Genomic DNA, 17077 nt, shown 5'->3' on the forward strand with positions numbered 1-17077 from the left:
GTCTTTTATTTGAGTTAGGTGTGTTGGAACAAGGATGCATCTAAAAAGTTGTATCCGTGCTTGAAATGCTGCAGAAGAGGTCGACTTAAATGTAAAAAAGCAAACAAAATTATAAAGTTGCCAAGTAAGTAGCTGCTAATAAAAATCTCTGAGTTATAGCAGGAATATTCCATTTTAACCGAAGTGTTTGCTGTGTGGTTTTTATCTTACTGAGATCCTCAGCCAGCTGGACTCTGCGGCCAGTGATGAGTTGAGCCTTTTTCTCCGAGTCTTCTCCAAAGTCATCCAAGACCTCTTTGACATTTTTCTCCAACCGCCGCACTGCAAACAACCAACAAGCCTCACATAAAAACGATGCTAATTTAGACTTTTTAGAGGTGTTCCTTTTAAAAGACATTTTATTAATTAAAAAAAAAGGAGATGGGAGGTGTTTATTTGAGCATATTGAGTCCAAAATCAATATCATTCCTAAATGAAAGAGTTTCAAGCTGCAAGCCAGATCTGGCTGCATACTTTTTCTTTTTATAAAGTATGTACAAAGTAAATTTGTTCCGATAAATATAAACCACGTCGATGGAAATAAACTACAACTTCCAAATAGTAAAAAAAAAACAAGACACCATGTTTCTAGAAACTATCCAACACAAATAGACAAATTGCTGCACATCAGGTTTTTTCCACTTTAAACCGTTTCTGATGAGTGACATTTTAGAGCTACTCTCGGTCATAAACTATCCTCACCCTCGGTATTGGTAAGCTGCTGCCGGAGTGTGTTAGCGGTGATGACCAACATCCTCTGGATCCTCCAAAACAACACCACATCGTTGCACTCCAGCTAAGATGAAAACGTGTAAAAACACAGGGATGTATTAAAGGTGTGAGCATGTATCAAAACAAAGGCAGGTGCATTATCATTCACTGTCCCTACTGACCTCAGAGTCAACAAAGTGTCTCTGGTAGTAGTAGAAGCCTCTCTTGCAGAGGTTGCAGTGAGTCAGTGCTTTCTGCAAGAAGTGTCTGCGATAAAGCTGATGCCACGTGTCTTTGATCTGCACAGGTAGGAAGTATTTCAGTAGTTATAGAAATATGCTATTTACACCTAAACCTGGTTTAGATCATTTGTCTTTGATCCTACCAGCACTGGGTCCACTTCTACCCCCCGTCCCTCCAGGTTCTTCCTCACTGTGGTGACCTCATCACTGGCCAGGTAAGCAGTGTGGTCATCATGCAGCTTCAGCAAGCGATCCAGCTCTTTTTTTGTTTCATTACGAATGTGCTGCAAGACCAGAGATCATTTCATCATGATCGTGAAACTCGTTTAGAAATAGAGAAAGGAATTGTGAAACTCTGGATCTGGACATAATAAGGTCTATTGCCACTTTTCATCTTTCCAGCATCACATCTGTTTGTAACAACACATGGTTATTACCTGTTCTGGCGTCCGGTTCACCCACGATAGCCACCTCTCTTTCCAGTCAGGCCCCACCATGTCTTTGATCACAGATTCATCTTAAAGAGGAATAGCAGATAAAATATCAAGGTAGAAGGAAACAAATTAATGCATGTTACAAAAGCTCTGCAGGACCTTAGTTTGTACTGGAGTGCGCTGAATGCCAGAATTCATTTTGATGAAAATCAATCCGAAAATTGATTTTCAGAAATAACATTATTGACAAATATTAAGCATCTCCAAATATTAGTGAATTTGTATGTTTCGATGCGTGCATAGAAAGTTAATCAGATTTATGAAGGAGATGCGCTGCAGCATAGATACCACTGTTCAATAATCTGGAGGAGTGAACTCTATAGATTTCCAGTGTTGCAGGAGGAGACAGCTAGAATTAGTTAAATCATATCAGATATATTCTGATACAATACAGAAAATAAACTAATCCTATGTAGCAACAATAATCAGCGGGGGGGAAATAATCACATTTAAAACATGAATAAATTGTACAGGTTTAGCACAGATTTGTGACTTTAAAGTATGTGGAGATTATAATTTGTTCTGTAGTCTCAGTCTCTTGCAGTATGAAGTTCAGGAAGCACTGATGGTTCTACAATGAATTATGGGTAATCTTCCACAATCTATACAGATCTCTAAAACAGTGATTCTGACAGAAGGACGCTGCGGCGAACATACTGTCTTTGAGGCGTGACTGCAGTGTTTCCTCCATGAACTGGATGGCGGCATCCCACTGAGGTTTGTCGGTGATGGATCGGTCTTCTAAGGCGTTGTGCTGGATCACCCTCTGACACACAGCAGCAAGAAATATAAATACATTACAAAATGGGACGAAAAGTATTACAGCTTAAATATACAGTTAGTGCTACATGTGGCCTTAGTCAGAATAGATCGAAGCTATAAAGACCATCTTTCTTTAACAGATGCAGATCATCAGAAAAGAGTTGTGGGAGTTTCTGCATTGCTGCACTCTGGATGAGTTGACTTTCTGTGTTTACCAGACTGTCCATGGCTCTCTCATTCCACTTGTGCCTCTTGATGCTCTCGTCCTTCACTGCCTCCTTCAGCTTGTCAAAGATGTCGTCCTGGTCTTTGCCTTTGTATTCAGCCATAAAGCGAGCAAACTCCTCCTGCAAAGTCTCCCAGGCAACCTGAAGGGGGGAGATTTGGCAAAGCAGATGGAAGAAAAGGCCGGATCTGTCTTGACATTAAAATGAGGCAACCGATGCATTTAATGCTTCCTACAAAGTGCCAAAAGTGATCAGCATTAACTAAGCAATAGTAATTAAAGAAACAGGAGGGAAGATTTGGAATTAAGACAGAAGAAATTAACCGATCAATCGGCTACCAATTGGAGATAGTCAATTTTTCCTCTGATTAGCAATTGACCAATCAAAATCAAAAGTACATGCCATCAACCAACATCTTATGATGGGATAATATTGGTAAGTATTGCCATGATTATATCATTTGTAATATATGCTCATCTTCTTTTTCCCTCTGCTTCTCATCTGTGTCTTAAAAACTAGAAAAAAAGGTTCAAATCAGATTTTCCTAGTCAGACCACAAAGAAAATCGGAAATCAACAAAAAAAAAAAAAGAAACTTACTTTTTTCCAAACTTAAGTATTAAATCAGGCTCGGAGCCCTGATTACAAATATCAGATGAGCAGCTATCAAGAATCAAAGAAGACTGCTTGCACTTATGTGGGTTTTATTTGAATATTTTACCTCCAGTGCCTTATGTGGAAGCTGCTTGTCAGTCCACTGCTTCAGCTTGATGTCTACAGTTGTGTTAAAGGTCCCAGAGTCCATCGTTTGGGCAGCAGGCAGATAGATATTCTCGATGACATGAGTGGAAACACGTTCCCAAAGCTTTTTCTGCAGAATAGACTCCCTGTGTGGAGCAAAAACATGGAATGCATTAGTAATGAGCTGAATAACAGCTGTTTGTTGATTTGTAGCATAGTCCTTATGGCTGTTCCAGTCTCAGTTTTCCGTTTAAACCATGTTAACATTTTCAAGATCTGAACTGTCCTTTTTGGTTGCATTTAGAAGCATTGATCCAACATAAATGTGCCAATCAAAAACCTCTATGTTTCCTGTACAGCTCAGTAAAGTGACCCACTGGGTGCTTTTATTTTTGTAGCCAGAACTACGATGACTCTGTTAGCAGCACAAAGTATCGCAACTTTCCTTTATGGCATAGCGACTCAGGAACAAAACTGAGTCTCCCTGTAACCACAGCAGTTTTGCTCCTTTTCTCATTAATCATAAACATTTCCTCATATTTCATGCCGTGTCCCCTTTGTTCCAGCTGGCTCTGCTCTCTGTCAATAAATGCTATCTTCAATTGTGCTGGCTGGCTAACAGGGCCACCCCTGCTCCTGTCCACGGGCCATTCATCAGATTATTGATCAAAGTAAACTGGAGGCACGCACACAGGGGATGGCCATAGCACAATGCATACATCTCATTAAAGCAAGCTTTTTCCTCATACTAGATGAGATAAGCTGTATAGTCATACAGAATGTATAAACAAAGATAAATGACCAGTGGTGTATTTTAAAAGAAATTTTTAAAAAACATGAGATCTGCTTATGTGGGATAAATAGCTTTCAACTTTGCTATTAGGAAGAATTTTAAATAAATGAGAGTCTATGAAGGGAGCAATAAATGCTAGGGATGATAACCAGGATATAATAAATCTAAAATATATTATAAAGAAAAGACAGTTTAATCATTCAGCTAACAAAGTGAAATTCTCAAAGTACAAGTCTTCACAATAACAAGAAGTTACATGAGAATAGAAGAAATTATTTTAATATAGAAATACAAAAAATGTAATACAGTCAACGGACTGAAAAGTGTCACCAGGTGCTGCACAGAATATAGGCTCTACCCCAGCCTCTGCAATAGACTGCTGGCTCTGGTGTCTGTCATATTTGTCTTGACAGTACTCCACTGATTCTCTGTGGGATTACGGTGAGCAGAGGTTTCTGGTCAATTAGGCAGACTGATACAATGATCACTGAACCAGCTATTGGTACCTTCAGCAGTGAGGGAGAGTGCAAATAATACTAGAATATGAAATCCTCTAAAACGTTTGTCAGCAGAAGCATGAAGATTTCCTGGTAGATGACTGCACTGACATTGGACTTGATAAAGCATAGTGGACAGCAGATAACATGGATGCAAAATCATCTCTGAATGTGGAGACCTTAAGAAATTTAAGTTCACACTGGATCTTATGGAGCTTGGATTCTGTGCCTCTTCCCTATTTGTCTTGACTCCGAGACCTTGATTTCCCCGGAAAATGTACTTTAGCCTGAAAAGAAAACTCTGGACCACTGAGCAATAGCCCAGTCTTTTTAGGCCAGGTCAGATGGTTCAGACCTTGTACATGGTTCATGAGTGGTTTAACAAGGGATGGCTGTTTTAACCCATGCTGACTCCAGCTGTTGTCCACTCCATGTCCAAACTCTAAAATAGGATTTGTTTCAGTATTCTCTAAAACTGCAGTTATCCCTGTTACTGGTGCACCTTTTTTCAACCTCACTTTTTCCTTCCACTCAACATTCTATAACATACCAGGATGTAGCTGAGCTTAATTAACAATGACCTTTTGTGGCTGATTCTCCTTGCAGACGGTGTCTGGGACTGTCTGCTAGATAACTGCAAGTCAGCAGGCTTCTCATTGTGTGGCCATGACATAACAGTTATGTATTAAAAATATTTGCTGGTCTAATATTATTATAGAATTATATGAATTTTCCTGGAAATTGTATCCTGGTGTTTCATTAGTTGTGAGTCATATTATGTAACATGTTTCACATTTCCAATTGAATTTCTGAGATCAATTTTTGTTTGAGGAAAATATCCATTGACATTTCACTATAGATGAACGACAATATAACTTTATCTACGACTTACTTACCAGAGTTGGGGCGTCACTTGACTCAAACTAATGACTTCATCCAAAATTTCATTTTTTGCTTTTTCAAAGAGTTCATTCTGCAAAAAGACAAAACACCATGAGTAATCACCGCAGACTGGAACACATTTCAGAAAGAAACCTGTGACCGCTTTTCCGAGAATATTAACAGGGTGAATAACCAATCAAATGAGCTTTAGGATAAGTTTACCAAGAAGCTTTTGTATGAAAGAACCACAGAGAAACATGGACTGTGTTCGCCTTACTCTGTCAAGTTCTCTCAGACGAGGATAGTTGTTCTTCCATTCAGTCTCCAGGTTGAATCGTGATGCTGAGGAAAGATGGGACTGTTATAAAGATTATATGATGTTCATCACTAAATGACGATTTCAAGATGGGTTGACATATACACCCTGATAAAGAACTTCCTCCAGTCATTTAACAGCGTTCTAATTTTAGCTGCTCCGATGTATCCAACAATAGATTTCAACAATCAACAACCATCTGCACACACAGCTCATTTTATTTCCACGTAGCGTGATATAAAACACACTTTCAGGTTGCTAATGGTGTCCATCCTTTAATAAGAGAGGCTGAGGACACTTTGCACACTCTTTCCTAACTGGTCCCTTAGGAGGTGAAGCAATGGGGCCAGTAGCCTATGCTTCATCAAAAGTCAAGAGTTTTAGCTCTAACGTATGCACAAACACACACACACGTGCCCGCGCACACACAGGTGAAGCAAGCCTGGTGCCTTTTCCCTCGGCTCCCTATCCACACTGCAGATTAGTCTAATTGCAGCTTTGTGGCGCCAAGAATGGAGGATGAAAGCCGGCCGCATGTGATTTGATAGGATATAGATCGATATGCAACACAATGGGTCTATGGGAACTGCAGTCTCACAGCTATAAATCTCCTCTGCTGTTAGCAATGGCTTGTGATTGTCTAGACTAATTGAAGCAGGCAGAAGGGAGGGACCGGGGAAGTGTGGCAGGGTGAGCCGAGAAAGACCTGGAGACAGAAGACTCTTAGTGTGAAGAGGAAGCATTGTCTGGTTCATTTACAATTACTGCCTCAGAACCTTTGGCCGAGATAAACATTTAGTAAATGTCAGGCGAGCATACCTTTAAAAACATCAGCTTGCTGCTCCACAGACTCCCTGACCATCTTCCAGAAGCAGTCAGAGACAGCCAGACTCAGGTTCTTTGTGGTGACCTGATGAGCTTTCAGCATACCGTCTCTTTTGGCACAAAAACGTTACTTTCAATTTCACAGTTATTCACTTGAATAGTCATGATAGTTTGTTTGTTATAGTTTAACTTGCCTCAGCAATCTGGAGTTCTGGAAAAAGTCCTCTTCGTAATCTTTAATTGCATCTATGCTCTCCCCGGTGCCCCCTTTGAATGCAGACATAAACAGTCAGTAAAAATCAGTGAAAAAATAAGAAAATAAATACAGCAAGCCGCAAAACTCTGGAAGAATTTTTACCTTTTCCTGTTACCACAGCGAAATAACCAAGAGCTTTCATGGGAAACAGCCTTCCTTCAACAATTTGCTGAATCTAAAAGAGAAAAAAAAAAAGTATTTTCAAAGGCACAGATCAAACTGTAAGAAACTCCAATTTGGGTTACAAAGTTCACTATATATATATAAACGGTGTATATGATCAAGTCTAGTGAATACCACTGATTATCTCATCATTGCATGTCTGTGGGTGGTATATATGAGGCAAAAAGTGAACCTTTTATAACCAAACCTGGTGAGTTAGAAGAAGGAAAACAGGACAAGTGCGAATGTTTAAGCAAATCTGCAACGACTAAATTTTGATGGTTGGACGCCTGGTTCAGAACATTTAAGTGGCTCAAAGATGGAGCAACTGTGAACCAGTGGTAGCAAAAAGTAAACCAATACACTATCAGGAAGGTGGTCATAAAGTTATGCCTGATTGGTGTATGGTCCATTAGAAGAGATTGAGCTCCCTCTAGTGGATCACCTGGATATAAAACAATATTGGTGACTAACATTTTACTGGCTTAATAAGTGAAAATGCAGCATCACTATCTTTAATTCAGTAATTGAAGCAGGTCAATAAGACAGTGACTGCAGTGTTGGATGGGTGCCTTCACCAGGAAATGAAACCAAAATGAGAAATATTTACAGCTAGTCAGTGCATAATTATAGATATAAAGCAGCACTTGTGTCGGAACGGCTCAGATCTCTTACTCTGCTTGGACTGGCCAGGTTCTTTTCAGCCAAGTCCACTTTAGTTAGAACAAAGATGGTCCTTCTGCCTTGAGGGTCCATCTGGCTGACCAGGTCTGTTACGATGCTGCGCTCTGCATCCACACTGCCGTCTGGGTCGAGGGAGAACAAACAGATCAAAAATGACAAACCTGGAGTCCAGCTTTTTATTTCTTGTGGAAATCTCAGGACCTTTCCACAAATACTGTTCCTATATTATGTTCCCTCTACATCAGGCAATGGAAAAGCAAATGACCATGTCTCACCTTGAATACAAAGAATGATGGCATTAGGGTTTAACATGTAGGCCTTGCTCATGCTGAAGATAGTTTCCTTAGTGTCTGATGCCATGCCCGTCGTCACCGTCTAGAAAGTAGTTCAATTACATTAATTACATAAAATCTTTGTTTTATTAAAAAAAAACACACAAAAAAAAAACATGTATCTTTAGAACTGGGGCTCCTACAAATTCCAGGCATTTCCCAATTGCATAGGAACCCTCTAGCAACAGCACTCCATACATATTAAAATTATGTATGGATATAAAATAATATATCAGTGTCTATCTGAGAAAGTTTTATTACTCACACTGATGACACCAGGCAAGTCAACAAGAACCATCCTCTGAATACCCGGTCCTTTAACACTCAAAGAGATTGTCTGTTGTGGAACAAATGAAAGTATTTTATCAACTGTTCTAAATATAAATAAGATAATTTTTTTGTTAATAATCCAGATGAAACTTTGTCCAACCTCAGAGCTGACTGTCTGTCCCTCCTTCACACTCTTCCTCATCCTCAGCTCAATCTCATGCCTCAGAGCAGCCAGCTGCACGCAAACCAAGAAGAGAAACAAACATGTTGTGTGAAAAAGCAACAGGATTGCAGTTAATCCTTAAATAATAAATCAGATGCATGTGTGACCTACATCCTCATCCTTAGTGAGGTCGAACTCTCGGCCACTGTCTTTGAACATGGCCACATGGTGGGGACCTTCGCTTAATGTTACCTGTAGGGACAATATAGAGGTTATTCTAAGGCAGTGGTCCTTAACCTTTTTTGAGGTACCGAACCCACCAGTTTCATATGCGCATTCACTGAACCTTTCTGCAGTGATAAATAAAACATGAATTTTCCCCCCCCAAATTCAAGACCATAGGGTGACCCAACTAGACTCTAGTTGGGTCACCCCAACATCACCAAGTCTTCTTAAAAGGTAGATTCTCTGAAAACGTCATGTAACGTCAATGTAACTCTGCAGCAAGTCACGGGAAAGCGGGGCACATCATCACGACTTTACACAAGTGTGTCTTTACCTCTGCGGCAGAGGCTCCGCCGAACCCCTGAGACCGACTCATCGAACCCCTGGCTAAGAACCACTGCTCTAAGGGAAAGAAGGAATCGAATCCACACATAAAACCACTCTGTCCTCCACCCACCTTCACAGGAGAGCGAGTCATCATCTCTCCTGATCCCCTGGGGAAGATCCTGGCCTGGGCAATCATCTCAAGGACGCTGGTCTTCCCAGCACTCTGATCGCCAACCACAACCACCTGAAGGACAGAGAGCAGGAGAGACGTTGGATAAACTACAAATTAGGTCATTAGTTACACCATGAGGAATTACATGATACAAATGACATCAGCTAAATACAGTAAGACTGAATAGAGAAACATGGGGCACTAATATTTAGTGTTAGAGTGAATTACAAACCAAGAGGTAGTTCATAACTTTCAGGAGTATAAAATGCTGATATTATTCAACTAATAAGGAAATTTAACAAAAAAAAAGACCAAATTGTTGCTTAAGAAATAATCTGAAATCTGGCTGAGGATTACAAATTGTGCACCTCACCCTGGGTAAGTGGTCCTGGGTGTTGTAGTTGGAATCATAATCAGACAGGATGTCGAGGACTTCAGAATAAAGGTCAATAAGGGATTTCTGAAAAACAATTAAAAAAAAAAAAAAAACATTAAATGGCATAATAGTGACAAATTGAACAGGTTCACAACTAAACAATCTTAAAAGCCACACCACAAGCAGATATGGAAACCTTAAAATATTAAAGTGTTTAAGGTTTGTGTCGATAAATGACTCACCTTCACCTTCCTTTGATGAATCCCCTTATCATCTTTTTGCAGCACCACTTTCCTTAACTCTTTATTTTCCTTTTCCAGTCTTTCCAGCATGCGCTGATACTTTAACTAAGAAATAATTAATCATATTAGCAGGCATTTCACAAGGCCCTTTTATTATTTTCGTTTGATTTTGGAGATGCACTACCTGAGTTCGAAGAAGCTCCTCTTGGAGCTGGTCAATCTTTTCTTTGTCTGATGACTGAAAGTCACAGCAGAAACAAAGACGAACAAGATAAATGGGTAAAATTCATGCTTCCTTTCAGCCTTCGGCTTGTAGCTTTCCATTATGCTCAGAGTACTATTTCAGAAGAGAAAACTCCCACCATCACCGCAAAGGTTCAATACATGCAAACTGTATTGCATAAAGAATCAAAATGGAAAGTCATGTTAATGCATAAAGATCCAAACATTTCAGGCAGACAGTCAACATATAACTGCTATAACCCAGCTTTAATTTCAGGGATCCACAAACAGGCAGAAATTAAAGAGTGAATCCTGTAAAAATCAAGCCAGGTTTATTTACAAAATCATTTTGTTACAAAAGACCTGATTTTGTTAAACCCCATTAGATTTTAGTAATTGTATGACCGAGTGTCATCTCTGCATGAGACCAACAGAAGACAGGAAACAAGAAGAAACAGAACTGGGAGAAGGTAAAATTAACATAAAAGACACACAGACACAGCAAACTACATGAGCAGAACTACTTCTTCACTAAAAAACAGAAACAAGAGTTTTGTTTTGAGATATTTTCCAGCAATATGCAGAAAAGTTCACAGCAACAAACCAGCTCCTTTTGAACTAATGGCTTCAATCCTGACTTAAACTTCAGTTCATCCCAGAGATTTTCAAAGAGGTCAGCTCACACCATGCCGCTGGTTGCCACACAGGTTCATGCTGTGCTCCCAAACACTAAACGAGACAGTTGATCATCCAGCTACATCTATGGTCATGAGAAACTAAATCCATTGCAACTGTTCCTAGAAGTAGGCTGCAAAAGATTCATGCATGTCACGCAAGAATTACTGGAAAATCTAAGCCCAGTGATACACATTTAGTCAGACGTGGAGACTATTGTCAAGTTTTTCAGAGAAGGCTAAAAGTGTCGAGATACAGCACCTTGCACAACTATTCACACTCTTTGTACTGTTCAAATTTGTTACATTACAGCAATGAACCTCAACATATTTTACTGGGATCTTATGTGACAGACCCCCAGAAGGGATTGCAAAAATTGAAAATGGAAAGAAAATCAAGCACGCATTTCAGATTTCTGCACAAATAAAAGTCTGAAAGGCGTGTCATGCATTTGTATTTAGCCAGCTTGCGTGGAGTGCCAGCTTCACTTTGCAATGACTGCTGCAAGTTTCCGCAGACAAACCTTCCTATTAATTCATCTTTGCAAAACAGCTCAAGCTGAGTCAGACTGGAAATATAAAATAGAAATTTGCAGCAGGTTATTGATTTAGTTCTGAACTTCAACAGGGAACACATTCTATTGTAGCTCCAGCTTCATCTTTACTGTTGCAGCTTTTATTTTTCACCATTATTGTCCTCTATTTTGCTCAATCCATCCTCCCATCAACTGTGAGAGTGACGTGCAGTTCTAGTTTCCTGCCATACTAAGAACGCTGCAGTATATAGGCAAAAACCTTCTTCCAAAGAGGTCAGATTTGTGGAGCGTACAACAAATCGTTGACAGATTCTTCCACCTGAACTTTGGAAGCAGCTCCAGAGCTCTGTGATGTGTTCTTAGTTTGAGATACGGCTTTAAAAAACCTCCACACCTTCATCCCTGACCTGTCTGCTGTGTTCTCTGGTCTCTAATAAACTTATTCAGCCTTTAACAAACCACTGGGTTTATACCGAGATGAAATTAGGACTCTAATAATTGATTTCGGGTTCAAAAATCAACTATTAGATTAGTTACATGGTTTTAGTCTTTTAGTTAAAGAGACTAAAACCAGATAAATGCCACATTTTTATATAATCCCAATAAAATACACTTGAAAATTATGGTTGTAATGTGAAAAGGTTTAGAGATATGAATATGTTTGCAAGGCACTCCAGGTTTGTGTCATCACTTCTACAAATATAACAAAAAAGGATAAAGTATATTTTCTTTCATGAGATATGAAATAAATACCTAAACTGACAGGATTAAAACCTTCCAGTTACAATGTTTGTTTTGCATGACAAAAGCAATAAAACACTGTTGAAAGTTTCTACATTTAAGCAACCAATCTATGCAAAACTTGACTCCAGCTCAAATTAATCTCACTTCACTTGAACCAAATTGTCCCTCCTCTGTCCTTTAGCTGGACGTTTTTGGGAGTTGTTGGTGGGATTGGGATCAAAGTGAGGGGGGACCTTCACCTTGCGCGTCTGTGTCGAGGGGTTGTGGTTCGCAGCACGCTCTTGGGATGACGTATGCGCACTATTGGCTGCAGCGGCCCGCCGGACCTCCTCCTCATGCCGCTGGATCTGCTGCTGAATAAAAATCAGCTCTCCGAGCAGACCCTGCTGGGTGCGTCAGAGAGACGTGAGAGAGAGGAAGGAGGAGGAAAATAATAATAAAAACCCAAGAACAACAACCGGCCACCGGGTTGATCCATGCCATGTGGACCAATGCTTGCATCCCAATGCAGGAAACCCAGCCGGGACAGCTGGCACTGGTGTTGTTCAGGTGGAAGAATCAGAATTCAGTCAGGATTTGTTTGAAAGAATCAAGAAGAATCTTTCACTTTCAGAATCTTGCCACCATCGTCAGTGAATAAAACAAAGTCTGTCTTGGTTCAAAACAAACTTTGCCAGACTGAGGGCAGAAAAGGCAACTAATACCACAATCAGTGCCTTCCAGCAAGCGGCAGCAACCGTGACTGGTGCTCCTTATGCACCATAGGAGATTAAGGACAACATCAAAATTGTAACAATTCTCTTGAAGTGTTTTATGTATTAAAACAAAATGTTAATGTGGTTTTAACTCACCTGGTCTGTGAATGCTTAAAGTGAAAACTAAATCAGCAAAGCAAGCATTAAAATCTACTGAGACGAAGCAAAAAGCAGGTGGATTCTGTCTAGTTTCAAAGATCCCCATCATGAAACACAGAGTTTGTCTCATTTTAGAGCGCTAGCTTTTGCATTGGGAGTAAGGCATGGAATATAAAAGTTGTGTTCATGTTGGAGACTCTGATTGTAGGTACAAAGAGGGAAACCGGTAGAAAAGTTTATTAACCCTCCCGTGGTCTTAAGAGATGGGGTCATATGAACCTCAACTGTTTTTTACTTTGTACCTGGCCGCGCCAACTCCGCGTGCGTTTTTACGAGACAGTCTGACACAAAACCCCCCCTCTCACTCCGCTTCCCCGCTGTCCGACCGTCATCTGCAGCGCCAAGACCGCGGGAGGGTTAAAATGCACCTCTTCCTAATTCATAGATTTTCAGGTTGGTTTCGTTTTAACTTTGCGCAGTTATGAAAATACACAAAAGATAGAAAATGGTAACAATAAAACGAAACACGAGAAGGTAGGAAGGAAGACAGGAGGAATGAATACATACAAAATATATTTTTTTGCAGAGACAAATAAAGGACTAAAATTCAAAAGAGTAACCAAAAATCCACTACAAAGTATAAGTTACCAAGATGTTTTTTTGTTTTTTTTTTAACTCACAATCAGAGCTAAATAGGTATGAACAGGCAATCATAAAGAAACCTAGGATTGTTTTCCAGCTCTCAGTAAGAGTGATACCAAATCTAAGCGGTATGTTGTATAATTTCTGGAAAATCTGAAAATAATGTCAGATTTTAGAAAGTGCAAAATCACATCCAATAAACTGAATGAATCGAAAAACAGAAATGTTACTATTTGATGCAATTTTTGAATTCAATGTGCAATATTCTAAGCACAGTGTCTCAAAGTATTATTATAAAGTAACTTTAAAAAAATGTATATTCATGTATCTTTGATGGCCATTTGATTGAACTAACTATGGTTGAAATGGTGACAGACTGCAAATAGAAGTTAAAGGGACTACATCATCAGATTTTAGAGCCACAAAGGCCACAAATTTCAAAAGGATAAAAAATAAAAACCACATTATGCCTTTCCATTGGTTTCTAACAGGGTAAGTACATTTAAAACTTGCTTCCCTGATATAACAGTCTTCTTAGCCACAGCTGCTAAAATAGGAAGGTGCTAGCATGATGAGTTGTTGCTTGTTGTTGGGATATGTATGATACGAGTCCACTAATTGGGAACGATGGAAAAAATACAACAGTAAATACTTTTACTATTGCAGTTTTATTTAAAGAAAGAGTCAACCAAGCTGACGACCAAAAGCTTGAGCAGAGTCAGCTGCCAGGCCACTGAACAACCAAGTTTTAAACAAGTCCTCATTCATCTCTGTGGTGAACTGCAGGCAGACAGGACTCAACACCAAGATCTTTTAAATCTCTCCTTAGGGTGTTTGTGTGTTAGGTCTCAAACCCACGGCCCTCAGACTCCACACCAGTTAAGTCTCCATAAAAATCCACGCTCAACTCAACTTGGATTTGACTTCAGTCATAAAAATAAATAAATTGGTTGGGAGATACAAGCGTGAAGACAAATAATGATAAAAAAAATATATAAAAATGATAATATAGTCCCTTTAAATGATAGAGAGTGGTGCTGGCATTGAGAGAGCATAAAAGCTGTGACGTGTGAAACAGATTTTAAACACTTGCCTTTTTGTACTGCTTGTCACTGACATCATGTGCAGCTGCGGTTGAAGAATCTGTAGCTTTTAGAGCAGGATCGCCTGAATTTTCTAAGAGGAAACAAAAACACAAGACGTAAAAAAGTAGTGACAAAAAGATATAATAATGCTTCAAGGCTTCGAGGGGTGCTTGATTAAAAAAAGCCCACAAATTTGTGATTAAGTTTAAATGTTTGAAAAATGTTGTTGAAATCCTTGAGTTTGTAGGTAAGTAAAACAGATTTTCTGAGGTAAAATATGAATTAGTTAGTCTAGATGTCCTAATGACAACAATGATATGTTTATTGCCGATTAAATAGTTTATTAAAGAGACAAAATACATCTATATCTAAATAAATTTCCTCTGAAAGAAAACTGAAATCTTGAAAATTACATTTTGGGTTCATATTTAGATTAATGTTATTTGACTTTAGATTAATATTCGTTTCTAATGTGGTGCAACATTGTTCAAATCACACTTGCTTAAAATAAAAAAAAATAAAAAATAAACTGACACCAATTGTTTTTTTGGTTGAATGACTAAATCATGTTAAAATCTTAAAAGGCATCACTTCTCTTATCAACATAAGAAATGTGTTTAAAACACAGAATGTAAAATTAGTGCAAATTACATAAGATATATTTATGAAGCCAGCCATAAGAGCAAACAAGAGATAACAATAATTGCAAGGGACGCTCCTTTGTTTTTCTGTGACTCATAGCTAAGGCTGTGGTTTATGAACCTGGCACACAGGTTCATAAACGAGTCGTATAAAATTCAAACTAAAACTACATTTTTCAAAAATTTGAGTGTCAGAAACCAGAGACAGAGGAAGACTGCTGAAAAGGTTAGTAATGAGTGTGTAGTTAAAAGAAACCCTCAGGACAAGTGAGAGGAGAGCTTGAAGTCAAAGGAGGCAAAGACCTAAAAAGGTTGGACAATATTCAGCCAGAGAGAGGCAAGAAAAAGAGAGTAAGAAAGTAGGACAACAAACTACAGACAAACAAGAGAGTCTTTGAAAGTTCTTTTGTGAGAACTACAGAAAGAAACAAATTCCTTCTGCACATTTGGAATATGGTTGTCCACTTTCCTCACTGCTAAATCTAAACATTAAGATAATCACAGTCCTGTGTGATGCCATTGAAGAGTGACAGAAAGTAAAAAGGGGTACGGACAGTTCTACTAGTATACGGGGATTACACACCTAACAGATGCAGGCCAGAGACTCCTTTGACTTCACTACCCAAACTCACACCTGTGAAAAATGTGGAGGACAGGAGAAGAGGAGAAACGAAGAACACAAGATGTAAGTCATGAAGCAGACAGGTAGAGGGATGGCTGTGAAACCAGGAATTCAGCACAATAATGATGCGTAATGACAAGCTGTGGATGAGCAGAAGCTTTAGTTGAAAAAGTCCCTGAAGAAACCGATAAAAGAGTTAAATCCTGAACTGGATCTGATCTCTGACTGACCTTTTTTTTGTTTACTACAAATAAAGTATGTTATTTAAAGTATTTGTGAACACACAAAAGTTTGTGGAAAGATCAATCAGTGGATATTAAAGAAGCACCAATCAAATGTGTAATATTCGTCTTGCATGGCTCAGATCAGTAATTAGTTGGTCAAGAATATATTTGTATTTTCCATTCTGAAAAATCCATCAAAACTAAAGTCTTTGCAAAAACATCAAAACTACTCCCTTATGTTTTTCAGTGACTCAGTAAAGTTTAATGACAAAGAAAACTTTGCAACACTATAAACATGCAGTGACGCAAAAGAAAATTCAACATAGTGAGAGAATGAATAGTGAACTATTTGGTTTCATATCAGTCTGTCAAACACAGCAGCAGTATATAAACACACTCTAGTAAGAAAAACTGCAGAGAGGAAGATATTCAGGAAACAGGCTGAATAACATGTTTGTAATACTGAATGTTTATCAAGATATTGCTTTAAATGCACCCAAAGCGAGGTGATAAATCAAACATTAAATTAAAACATCAACCAAAATACAGACAGCAACCTTCCTCTGGAAATTCTAATTCATCCCATATGTGGCCTTGAATTCATTTTCTTATTTTACAGCATCCAGCTAATGTTCAGTTTACTCACCAGAGGAAAGAAGGCCTTTAAGGAAAGTGAAGTTCTCTCCAATCTTCTCAAAGTCAGGCAGAAGTTTAGCGATTTCTTCCATCTCTGGTAATGCTTTTGCCAGTTTATCTTAAATGCAAAAATGTCGGTGAGGTATAAAAATCTGACATGTGACTGAAGGATAACAACGTAAAATAAATTGATAGACAATTTTAATACCAAAGATCACTGATAAAAAAAAAAAGAAACTTACCAAGATCAATATTTTCACTCAGTTCCCACACAAAATCAGGGATGACCCAGTTGTATTCACTGAAATCAGGCAGCATGTCTTTCCACTCTTCATAGGTCTAAGAATTAAGAGACTTTTTACTTAAAATTACCTGCTGTCTGTTTACAAATATGCACCAAATTAAAACCAGTAATGAAGGATTTTTGCTTCATTATCCACAAAATGGACTTTGACACAAC

General features: G+C 38.8%; 1 protein-coding gene across 5 annotated transcripts in view; it reads right to left on the reverse strand.

Moving 5' to 3' along the window:
* The window catches only part of opa1 (OPA1 mitochondrial dynamin like GTPase), a 31183-nt gene that overhangs the window by 11825 nt on the left and 2281 nt on the right, over positions 1–17077 (reverse strand). Inside the window, exons 3-29 of one of the 5 annotated variants that reach the window (XM_007541985.2) lie at positions 16860–16956; positions 16628–16735; positions 15719–15769; positions 14503–14585; positions 12153–12299; positions 9922–9975; positions 9738–9842; positions 9493–9579; positions 9078–9191; positions 8567–8647; positions 8393–8467; positions 8228–8299; positions 7906–8005; positions 7622–7752; positions 6887–6959; positions 6723–6795; positions 6523–6638; positions 5665–5729; positions 5402–5478; positions 3196–3361; positions 2464–2616; positions 2144–2252; positions 1430–1509; positions 1136–1276; positions 933–1049; positions 742–835; positions 211–321 (exon numbers count right to left, since the gene is read on the reverse strand). In XM_007541985.2, coding sequence (XP_007542047.1) covers positions 211–321; positions 742–835; positions 933–1049; positions 1136–1276; positions 1430–1509; positions 2144–2252; positions 2464–2616; positions 3196–3361; positions 5402–5478; positions 5665–5729; positions 6523–6638; positions 6723–6795; positions 6887–6959; positions 7622–7752; positions 7906–8005; positions 8228–8299; positions 8393–8467; positions 8567–8647; positions 9078–9191; positions 9493–9579; positions 9738–9842; positions 9922–9975; positions 12153–12299; positions 14503–14585; positions 15719–15769; positions 16628–16735; positions 16860–16956 — 2680 coding nt within the window. The remainder of the gene's footprint in view (positions 1–210; positions 322–741; positions 836–932; positions 1050–1135; positions 1277–1429; positions 1510–2143; positions 2253–2463; positions 2617–3195; positions 3362–5401; positions 5479–5664; positions 5730–6522; positions 6639–6722; positions 6796–6886; positions 6960–7621; positions 7753–7905; positions 8006–8227; positions 8300–8392; positions 8468–8566; positions 8648–9077; positions 9192–9492; positions 9580–9737; positions 9843–9921; positions 9976–12152; positions 12300–14502; positions 14586–15718; positions 15770–16627; positions 16736–16859; positions 16957–17077) is intronic. The other 4 variants (XM_007541992.2, XM_016665548.1, XM_016665556.1 and 1 more) reach the window with 4 other exon arrangements.

The sequence above is a fragment of the Poecilia formosa genome, unplaced genomic scaffold, assembly GCF_000485575.1.
Source record: "Poecilia formosa unplaced genomic scaffold, Poecilia_formosa-5.1.2 Scaffold10, whole genome shotgun sequence".
Taxonomy (NCBI): Eukaryota; Metazoa; Chordata; class Actinopteri; order Cyprinodontiformes; family Poeciliidae; genus Poecilia; species Poecilia formosa.